An 11,396-nucleotide genomic window follows, 5' to 3' on the forward strand; every position below is an offset into this window, starting at 1 on the left:
AACCCCGGCTGGGTCACCTGGGCAAGGGTGTATGATGTTGCGAGACCCGAAACATCCTATGACCCCAGGGTACATCACTGATGATACGTCCCAGTTGCATCCATGTGATGTTTTTTTTCTTCATGGTCACAGGTGCTAGTCCAAACCATATTGAAAAGCCTCAGAAAGAATACTAGACAGTGTGGAGTAGAGACGTCTGTCTATGGGGCCCTAACTGCTAGAATACATGCTGGCATGGTGTGAACATATGCTACTGTAGCAGTTGGCATGACATGCTAGCACAGTATCTAGAGATCGAGCAGATATTTTCAAAGTGGGATACGCGTGTCTGTCCCCAGGGGGACTCCAAGCAGTTTCAGGGGAAGCTCAGTGAATAGAAGTGAGAGAAAAAAATACATTAGTTATTACATGTTTACTTATCAAAAGGAGATCACATAGAATAGCCTAAATGTGTCTGATTTGGTTAGAGAGATAGTTCAGAGATGCAGCAGTTTGGGGAATTTTATTGTCCCGCTTCAACAAATCAATATCAATACAAGTGTACGCTATATTTAGAACATTCTCAACACTTTACCGACACATGCACTGTATTACACTGCAGATCAGCCCTTCTTTTGGCATCAACATCTTCTCAACCGTAGAACTGTAGGAACAGTTGATCTGTGTACAGTCCAGTACAGTGTTGAAAATGTCCGTCCTTACTTACTTACTTGATATTGATTTGTTCAAGTGGGCCTTCTTTTAGGTGGCTAAAACATATTTTTTTCTGCTGACCCCCTCCACAGCACATTGTTTTGCTTCCATGCCAGTACTACTCTAGCTCCGTTTCTCCAAACTGGCGGTGTGCCGAACGCCATCTACTGCAGGTAGCTACACTATCAATAAGTAGCCTACCTCCCTCATACAACCCCAGAAGAATATTTGTGTTTGAAATCAATTCAGCAAACCTGAGATACATTTTCACACACACACACACACACACACACACACACACACACACACACACACACACAATGATATGCCATGACTGTCCCATCACTGCTGTCCCGTCACAGCAGTGTGTATGGCAGAACGCAGCGCAGAGAGGAACTGCTGCTTCTCTTCTCCTGTTTCTGTGGCGCAAACCCAGGAACGAATAGGACCCTGCATGACAAAGGCATGACTCACATCTAGAGAGAGAGAGAGAGAGAGATGGGGAAGAAAAACATTCATTCTTCACGTTGTGCCTTCTCACACGTGTGTGTGTGTGTGTGTGTGTGTGTGTCTGCACTCACAGCGTGTGTGTGTGATGTCCCTGACAGCCAGGCTAGTGAGGGCCACGGAGGCCAGGAAGGTGTGTGTGCTTCGGTGAGCCAGTGTGAACGCTGTGTGACAATCACTTCTCTTTGTCAAGGCCAAAGCGTCGCTAAACAGGAACAGGCCGACGTCAGACATGTGCTCGTAGGTCCTAAACACACACACATGCAAATATTATTATTCAGTACTACATCAGATACCAAATTGCAAGTATTTTTTTTGCAACAAAATCTTCATCAAAGTACTATAATTAGTATTTTGTCGGTGATATATGACATAACTATACGAGGAATCAACAAACACCTGCCTTCCGGGTGTCTGCGCTGCGAGGTGTTACACGCAAATCCACCCCATGCACATGGGAGACATGTACAGCTGTTAGCTGTGGGCTAACTTGTGTGGCAATAAAACGGCACTGAGCAACCAGTTTGATGTAACGGTCATGTTCGAGTCATGCTCTTTCCATAAAGTCCACCAGCTTTCATATCTGTTGGCTAGTTGTTGATATTTATACAATATTGTGGCTCTAAAATATCGTTTTATCGGTGCGGTGACTGTCATGGCGCCGACTCCCGTTCCGCTCCTCTCTGCTGCGCTCTGCGTGTACTCATGTTTCCACTCAGTGATGCCTTTTGTTTACCAAAATGCTGATCGGCTGATCCCTCGTATAGTAGTAACCGGACCACCGGGCAAAGCCGTCTAGAATTGTATGACCTCACATCAGTGAGCTATGATTGGTGTACCTTCGTGGGTCACTGATCACTGATGATGTCACTGATAACATCACTCACTGATGATATCACAATTGCTTGAGTGACATTACTGATGACATCGTCACTGATGACATCACAGTTTCTCGAGTGACAGCACTGGTGATATCACACAGCTTAGGGCGTCTATTCCTGAGCTCCAGCGTCTTTTTTCAGTTATTCCCAATGAGGACAGAGCGTATGCGGGCGTCAACAGCCGCTTAGTGAAAGTGCGCTGCGCCCAACGTCTTTTTTCAGAGCACTCAGCTTTTTTGTGCGCCGGCTCGATCCAGCGCTTCCAGCTGAAAATATCTGAACTTTTCAGAAAGGCACTGGACCATATGGACACACGCCCTTAGAGTTCTAAGCTGTGTGTGAGCGTGCGTGCATGTGTGTGTGTAAGCATGGAAGAGAGTGAGAGAATAAAGAGAAGCCTACTGTAAACACACACACATATTATTCCCCCCCCCCCCTTTTTGCGCAGCCCGAGCGGACCCGACCAGTTAGCATAAACTGTCAGGCTGAGTCCGGCCCGTCGGGCTGGGTCGGGTCCAGTCAGGCTCGCACTGAAATTGAGAATCGCAATTGCTCGAATGTGAACGTAGATAGAATATATGCCCCACATATTATGACAGCATCATGCCATCGGTGACCTGGCCACCAGGCCGCGCCATCATCAGCCATGACATTATCAGTGATTTGTGACATCACCGGTGATATATGACATCACCAGTGACCTGGCCACCATTCTACAAATCTGTGGGACATGCATGCATAAAAATAAATATGTGGCAGGTTTCTAAGCTAGGCACTGACATTCTCCCTATTGATGATGTCACGGTTGACATTGTGACATCATCAGTGATATCATAAATCCTTCTCTGCTGAGGCTATAAGTAGGGCAGGCATACATGTTTACAATAAAGGTGTTTATTTCATATACACAATATGGAATCAAATATGTTGTTATACTCTTTGGACCTTGTTGCTGGAAGCGGTTATATTTTGAATGCTGAGCAAAGGGCCGCTCTGCAGACTTCCTTGATCATCCTAAAGAAGAACTCCAAGTTCAACCGTGTCTTGTTCTGGGGCAAAATATGGGGACTAAAGTGTGATTATTTTATTGCCCAGGGGAAGGGAGAGGATGAGCTGAATGACAAAAGGAGTCTTTATAGCTTCAACTGCATGGACTGGTTCCTGCTCCCCACTGCCAAAGATCGAGAGATTGATAGAGTGTCCAAAGCTGCAAAGGGTCGCTTCATGGGAGAGCCCTCACATGTGTATTCGGGTCCAGAGGGGATCGTCAAGGTGAACGAGGAAACAAGGCTGGCAGTGACAATTCATCAGATTGATGAGGAAGTGTCTGTGGTCCCACGTGGTGCTTTCATCAAAAATCCTCACGGCCTTGTCCAGACCAACCGCAGCTTTGACGGCCTTTCTCACTTGGAGGCAGAGAAGCTCTGCAATTTTCTTCACTTTAACGAACCAAAGAATCTGAAGACATCCATCCTGGAGATGGCTGATTTTAACCCATCTGTTGACTTTCTGGAACCACTAAGTGATGACATACCTAAAGGATCATGGAGCCTTCAGTTTGAATGCTGCAGCAATGTGTGTGTGATCCGCAGCCTTTTGTGGCTTGGCCTGACCTTCTTTCATGTACCAATGACACCGCAGCATGGATACATCTATATGGGTGAAGGGGCCAAGAATTTGGACCTACCCTTCATGCTATAGAAACAGACAAGCAAATGTCCCTAATCCAAGTGAACTCATGTGGATAGTGCTATCATCCACCCCAACCATCAAGATGTGGAGCAGGAACTTGGCCTCACTATTACACATAGGAGGTCTACTCTAGACCATTCCCTGCTGTAGTCCTAACAGACCTAGACTACACAGATGCCTTCAGTCTACTATAGCGAAGCAGGCACAGGAGGTCCTGACCAGAGTGGAGACAGTCCGCCAAGGTTGGACATCATTGCTGATTTATGACATCACTGATCATGTCACAATGTCTATGACATCTCAGTGTCTATCACAAATTACTTAAACACAGGCATTGTGGCATCATCGGTGATGTATCACTCACTGATGACATCATCCCCGAGCATAATTGCTCGACTAAGTAATATGACATCACTATAGTAGTAACCTGGGCACCAGGCCAAGCCATCTAGAACTGTATGACATCATCAGCGACAGCGACCTGGCCCTGCTGCATGAGATGCTCTGCCAGCTGGGTGTGCCCGACTCCACCTTCAGATCATCCACAGATTTCCTGACTGACAGGAAGCAGCACGTAAGGCTCATGTCACCGACTCCCGGACCATCAGCACCGGGGATGCCCAGGGCGGTGTCCTCTCTCCATACTTCTCCTTGTACACCAACAGCTGCACCTCCAGCCATCAGTCTGTCAAGCTCCTGAAATTTGCAGACACCACCCTCATAGGGCTCAACTCTGATGGTGTCGAGTCTGCATACAAGCAGAAGATAGACCACCTGATGACTTGGTGCAGTCAAAACAACCTGGAGCTCAATGCACAAAAGACTGGAAAAAGTTGTGGACTACAGGGGGAACACAGCCCCACCTTCCCCATCACCCTGGGTGACTCCCCAGTCAACACTGTGGAGTCCTTTCGCTTCCTGGGTTCCATCATATCAGTCGGTACCCGAAATGGGAGCTGAACATCAGACCCCTCACCAAGAAGGCACAACAGAGGATGTACTTCCTGCGGCGGCTGAGGAAGTTCAAGGGGCCAAAAGCAGCGTTAGAGCTTTTCTACACCTCCACCGTCGAGTCCATCCTCACCTCCATCACCGTCTGGTGTGCTGCTGCTGCCCTCAATATCTCCAGACAGGCAGTGCATCACTCGCCATTCTGAAAAGATGGATGCAGCCTGCCATCCCTTCAGGACCTACACACTGCCAGGATGCTCAAGTGGTCTCGGAAAATCATGGCCAACCCCTCAACGTGGAGTTCGGGGACCACCAGGGGTCCTCACTATAGTGAAATCACAGATGATGTCACAGGCAAATGAGAATAAATTACAGATGACAGCCCACCCAGGTCTTCCCCTTGGCAGAAGACTGAGGTCGGCAGCACCAGAACCTACCAGGGACAGGTTCTAGCAACTGCCATTCACCTGTTCAACGAGACCCGAAAGCCCCCACAAATAAGGACTTTATCAACCCCCCCTACATATTTTGATAACTTTCTCTCATATAACTCATAATTAACAACAAACCGTATATTGTTTTCGTATATGGACTGGACTGTAATAAAATATTTTATTTATTTTATTTTATTCTTCAAGAAAAAAGGAAAGGAAAAAAGTACGACCATAGTAGCGTGCACACATTTGATTTCGGACAGTTACTGTTAGAAAACCAAACGTTTGTATTTTCACCGAGAATATTTTTCTTTAAATATTAAGTTGTGTCCTTGTAACATACTAGCCTCAACAGTCAATGCAAATTAACTCCAGTGCTCCCATGGCCTCCCTGTACGTGGGGGATCTGCATGAAGATGTGACTGAAGCCATGATGTACGAGAAATTCAGCCCTGCCGGAGATATCTTCTCCATCCGGGTCTGCAGAGCAGAGACATGATCACACAGCGTTCCCTTGGATACGCTTTTGTCAACTTTGAACAAGCAGCTGACGCTGAGCGTGCCCTGGACACCATGAACTTTGACGTGATCAATGGGCGCCCTGTGCGCATCATGTGGTCCCAACCTGACCCCTCGCTGAGAGAGAGCGGCGTGGGAAACATCATCATCAAGAATCTTGACAAGTCCATCGACAATAAGGCCCTACACGCATCCTTCTCCGCTTTTGGCAACATCCTGTCGTCCAAGGTGGCTTGTAACAACAATGGCTCTAAAGACTATGCACTTTGAGACTCAGGAGGCAGCCGAACGAGCCATTGAGAAAATGAATGGCATGTTGCTCAAAAACTGTGTTTACATGGACATGAGTATCCCGGTTACTCTCGGGGTTTTGGAGTATGCGGTTTTTGTGTTTGCGCATGTAAACATCATATCCCGATTTCAGAAACCTGGATAAGAGCCCTTATCCCGGTTTTGAGAAACCCGGTTATGCTAGGTGGAGTACTTACTGTATGCTAGGTGGAGTACTCCAAAAGAAACCGGGATATTGTTGCATTAATACACCTTATCCTGGTTTCTGACTGCAGCAGACTACCTGCGCAGGTGCGGCTTGAACAAAAGTCTCACTTCTGGAGCAATGAGGAAATGGAATTTTGTCTTTCAGTGATGAAAGACTACAGGATGAAGGTGTTGTGACTAAGATGAAAGAAAGAAGCAGCGCGCAAACGGGGACAGACCACTGTGAAGATGGAATCCAAGGGAATCCCACAGTCTTGGCCAAAAAAAGGTGAATGACGTCATGTCACATGCACCCAATACAAGCGAAAATAATAATGTTGCCGGTTTGTGCGCAAATACCATGCAGTAATCTGTAACCGGGATACTAGTACTTACCATGTATACAGGGATATGAATAAACTGCTTTCTCTGTGTTCCATGTAAACACCATATCCCGAATATGATCAAAACCAGGATAAGCCTCATAACCGGGATACTCATGTCCATGTAAACGCAGTCAGTAGTGAGCGAAAAGTATTTGTGGGTCACTTCAAATCTCGCAAAAAAGCGCAGCCGCCCGAGCCAAGGAGTTCATAAAAGTGTATTTTTTTCTGTTTTCCCCCCATTTTCTCCCCAATTGTACTTGGCCAATTCCCCCCTGCTGCCTCGGTCGCTGCTCCACCCTCTGCTGATCTGGGGTTGAGCCGTAGACTAGCACCATGCTTCCTCCAAGACCTGCGCAGTTGCCAGCCACCTCTTTTCACCTGACAGTCACTCACTCACTCATCTTTAGTAGACACATTATGTCTAAGCAGTTTTCAGCAGTGACAAATCCAACTTTGACTCAGGAATAAGTTGTATTGTTACTGTACCTGAGAGAGTCTGGGATGTCTTCACCTTGGCTCCTGAGCAAAGTAGCATCCAGAGTCATTATCAGCTGCCTGTTCCCTTCACAGAGGTTCTACACACACGCACGCACGCACGCACACGCACACGCACACACACACACACACACACACACACACACTCCATTAAAACGACAGACAGACAGACAGACAGACAGACAGACAGACAGACAGACACAGACAGACAGACAGACAGACAGACAGACAGACAGACAGACAGACAGACAGACAGACCGATCGATCGATCGATCGATCGATAGATAGATAGATAGATAGATAGATAGATACCGGACAGCCTTGGATCATCTGCTGAGTTTCCTCCATCAGTCTGTCTCTCTCTGAGTTCCGCTTTAACTGAAACAGAGGAGAAGACAGTATTTTGTTGCCCTGTCAAAAAAAAGGTGTGTTCTATGGAGAAGCCTGCACACAATATATTGCTGTCCCGTCATTTTCCCCTCCAACAAACAATGTTTGCCTTGCTTGGCACGGGACAGACATATATGCTGTGTGGACATTTCCTTTCTTTACTTTCAGTCACTTTTGGTCCAGCACCAGTTTTTTCAAGAACTGTGGGGATGTGCATACTCTACCTTTTCTTATCTATGTGTTATAAGGAGAAACCACAGCACATACGCAGGTTTAAACATTTGTGTATGATCTCTTTTGCACATTGAATACAATTCTTTGCTCCTGTGAATAAATAAATGATCAACAGTGTTTTTGTGTTTTATAATTGTTTAGTGTTTTTTGTGTGATCTTGGCGTTATTGAGGATGCATTTCATTCTGTGTTTCACTGCCCCATGTACAGTGATTTGAGGAATTATCTATTTGGAAAAAAATGCAGTTGAAGAACCATGTTATCTGAAAGTCATATGTTGAACTCAACATATGACAGTCTTTAACGAGGAGATTTTTTTTTGTCATTTATAGGGAATGCATGACAATTAATATTGTAAGATTGTAACTAAGATTATTGTATCCAAAATAATAGGACATTTCTGTCTTGGAAATTGCAGGTTTTTGTTGAAATGTGCTGCCTTTGAATTTATGGAAGTGTTTATGATGGTTTGTCATATGGCCATCCTGGCTGTTGCGTCGCTGTTGTCTAGGGTCTTGGGCTGGGCACCATACATGGTTCAGGACAGTCAAATAAACACATCAATCAATCAACAAGTGCAAGTTCGCAATAGCTGCCACCACAATGCACATTTCCAAAATGCAGGATGGCAGGGGCAGCCCACCCTACTCTGCATCTGCCATCCTGCATTTCGAAATTTGCCCCCCCTCACGCCGTCCCCCTTTAAGCCAATTGGCATGAACACAAACACACACCTTCACACACCTTCACACACACACACACACACACACACACACACACACACACACACACACACACACACACACACACACACACACACACACACACACACACACACACACACGACCTTCATGCCAAAGTTCAGTCTCCTAGGGTGAAAACTGTGCCCGCTAAAGGGTGCTGAACTTTTTGTGGACCGACCGACCGACCGACAGACAGAGTGATTGATAGAGCTGCTGGTCGCAGCTAAATGAACATAATAATCTTAACAATCACTCACTACCATATACTGTAAATACCACGTGTGCACTGCATGTGCGTCGTACCTTCTGTATGAATTCTCTGTAGCGTAGCAGTGTGTTGAGGGCGGAGGAGAGGTGTGTGTGGTCAGGGTGACTGGGGTGTGTGTGTACAGACAGAGCCTGCAACAGAGTCACATACTCCTCCACCCGCCACGCTGGACACAGCAGCAGCTCCTGCAGGCTAAAAACACACAGGCAGGCACACGAAATATAAGTGAAATATAAACTGATGCTAATATATCTATGTGGAGAAGACAGACAAGTGTGTGTGTGTGTGTGTGTGTGTGTGTGTGTGTGTGTGTGTATGTGTGTGTGTGTGTGCGCATGTGTGTATTCTGGTGCACGTTACCTCAGCATTTGTGTCACAATAGTTCTGTCTGATCTGTTCAGGAAAACCCGGAATGCAGGGTTTGTCTCCCTGCACTGTCTCACACACACACACACACACACACACACACACACACACACACACACACACACGTACGTCACTATCAATTAGGGCTGCACGATATTGGAAAAAACTGACATTGCAATATTTTTTTATTCTGCGATATATATTGCGATATGAAAAAATACAGGAATTTTCACCAAAAGTCTTAAATAGGTCTATCAAGCCTTGCTCATTTAAGAAGGTGGCCTAGTGGGTAACGTGCGCGGTTGACGTAGTAGGAAGTGAGTGTGTTTTTAGCCACAGACAGGGTGAGTTGCAGGATCCTAAGTGAGTAAAGGTACTATAGTTAGTAGGAAAGAGCTTAGAACGTCACAGAGAGGGCATGCATTACTGTATGTTATCAGTTAATTTACCTTACTTGACATTGCACGCTCTGCGATGTGACTATTGCGCATGTGCACATTGCGATGACGATGCTGAAACGATATATTGTGCAGCCCTACTATCAATCATGTATCACATTGACCGCACATTGGGCAGAGTGGTCTTCATTTATGCTAGAAATTCTGCGAGCTCATTTCTAGTTTATTTTGGGTGCGAATAAACTTTGTTTGCTGCAGTCAGACCAATGTATAACCTCAGCAGGGAACCAACCTCCAACGGCGTTCTGAGCATGCTCAGTTGAAGAATTTAAGGATTGTGGGCAGGCGCGGACTGCATAATCGGGCACGTCGGCCCGATGCCCGGTGGCCTGGCCTGGCCTGGGGATTTTTTTTTTGCAGGCCAGGCCACTCACTGAACAGCAGGCCAGTATGTATAAGTGTTTCTAGTTGCGCAGATAGCAGGTAGGCAGGCTGCAGGTAGCCAGGCAGGGAGGAATGAGTTAACTTTTCAGTCAGAAGCTGCTGGGACCCCAGCGCGGGTGGGCGGAGCTTGCTGTTCAATGGTGCCAAAATGGAGAAGAAAAGAGGTGCAGAGAGGTGGAAAGCATGTATTTATTTATTTATTTATATTAGGCTATATAAAAAAATCCCATTGGTCAAATGTAAACAGTAGTGGCTAATCTGAAAGTATGGGTTGGATTGCTTTTGGGGTTTTCTTCACAAAAGTGGAGAAGGAGGCAGAAGCAGCACTAGCACTGCAGCAGGTGCTCCTGCAGAGCTGGAGGTGGTGTTGAACTTATCAGAATCAGGAACCTTCAGGTAGGCTACAATTTCAGAGCATGAAGTGAAACATGTAGGCTATATGCTTATTGCTTTCACATTAATGTGCTATGGGATTATCAGTAGGACTGCACAATACAGTTTAAAGTGGAGATTAAGCAGTTTGATTTTATTATTTTTGTATTTTCATTTAACCTCAGACGAGACAAGACAGGACACTGCACTCTTCCTTAAATTAAGTTTTTGTGAAGCTTTTGTACAGAGGCATGTTTTTGTTTTTATGTCTTCATATTATACTTATTAGTTATCTAGGCAATGTTGAATTATCTTAGTGAACAAATAGGTAACATGTAACATCACGTTAGCATTATATTCTCCAAATCTTGCTTCAAATGGCCCAAATTCTTCGCCGGCATGTGTGTCCGCGTGTGTTGGCCTGGCCTGCATGGTATCTAATGCCCGGCCTGAATTATGGTCCCAGTCCGCCCCTGATTGTGGGTCACCGCAGTGATGAGATCACTCACTGATGACATCACAATTGCTCGAGTGACATCACAACATAATCAGTGATGACATCATCATGATGGGATCATTGACTGATGATATTACTTATGCATAGAATTGGCAATGTTGAGATGTCGAGTTGCCTGACTCAGGCCTGCTGCTCTCTATATAAGTTGCTCTGTTGGTTGGTTGATTGGTCAACAAAAAATGTTGGTCCACAAAACCAATGTCAATGGAGTTGATGTCACACTCTGACATGGCATACCTGGTCGCAGCTATTGCGAATTTGAGTTTTGAATTTTAGATTTTTTCTATTTTTCAAGCCACAAGTTTATTATATAAGTGTAGATTAAATCAGCAACCTTTCTTGACCCCTTTGCCACCAGTGTCCCATTACATCGTCAACTCCATAATAGCATTGACAATGTCGTTGTTGTTGTTCTTCAGGGCGCGTACAGCCTTTGCCCATGACACATCGGCTTGCGACATGACGAGTTCGATGTCCTTCACCTCAACCGCGTCCTCATCAACATCTTCCTCTTCGCTCTCCTCCTGTGCTGTTGCTGTCTGTATTTCCTGGATGTTGGAAATGGCTTCTTCTCCCTGTACCTTGAACTTTTCTGCAGCAGCCAGCTGTGCTTGCTGTGAAAGATCCTCA

General features: G+C 45.8%; 1 protein-coding gene and 3 pseudogenes across 4 annotated transcripts in view; 2 read left to right on the top strand and 2 right to left on the bottom strand.

Annotated features, from left to right (window-relative positions):
* Positions 1–1,035: 1,035 nt before the first annotated feature.
* ect2l (epithelial cell transforming 2 like) overlaps positions 1,036–11,396 on the bottom strand; it is a gene marked incomplete at both ends in the record, with an annotated part of 36,190 nt that continues 25,829 nt past the window's right edge. Inside the window, 6 exons of the mRNA XM_083633104.1 lie at positions 1,036–1,169; positions 1,275–1,447; positions 7,027–7,115; positions 7,348–7,413; positions 8,705–8,861; positions 9,030–9,103. Of these exons, the coding sequence (XP_083489230.1) occupies positions 1,036–1,169; positions 1,275–1,447; positions 7,027–7,115; positions 7,348–7,413; positions 8,705–8,861; positions 9,030–9,103 (693 nt within the window). The remainder of the gene's footprint in view (positions 1,170–1,274; positions 1,448–7,026; positions 7,116–7,347; positions 7,414–8,704; positions 8,862–9,029; positions 9,104–11,396) is intronic.
* Positions 2,994–3,829, top strand: LOC310774340 (radial spoke head protein 9 homolog pseudogene; annotated as a pseudogene). Its single transcript has one exon. The product of its transcript is annotated as a radial spoke head protein 9 homolog pseudogene (transcript).
* On the top strand, positions 5,541–6,323 carry LOC310774220 (polyadenylate-binding protein 1-A pseudogene; annotated as a pseudogene). Its single transcript has 2 exons — positions 5,541–6,024; positions 6,244–6,323. The product of its transcript is annotated as a polyadenylate-binding protein 1-A pseudogene (transcript).
* The window catches only part of LOC310774341 (nascent polypeptide-associated complex subunit alpha pseudogene), a 704-nt pseudogene continuing 393 nt past the window's right edge, over positions 11,086–11,396 (bottom strand). The window contains exon 1 of the transcript in view: positions 11,086–11,396. This exon is cut by the window's right edge and continues 393 nt beyond it. The product of the transcript in view is annotated as a nascent polypeptide-associated complex subunit alpha pseudogene (transcript).

Source organism: Poromitra crassiceps, assembly GCF_964638095.1.
Source record: "Poromitra crassiceps genome assembly, chromosome: 3".
In the NCBI taxonomy this organism is placed as follows: domain Eukaryota; kingdom Metazoa; phylum Chordata; class Actinopteri; order Beryciformes; family Melamphaidae; genus Poromitra; species Poromitra crassiceps.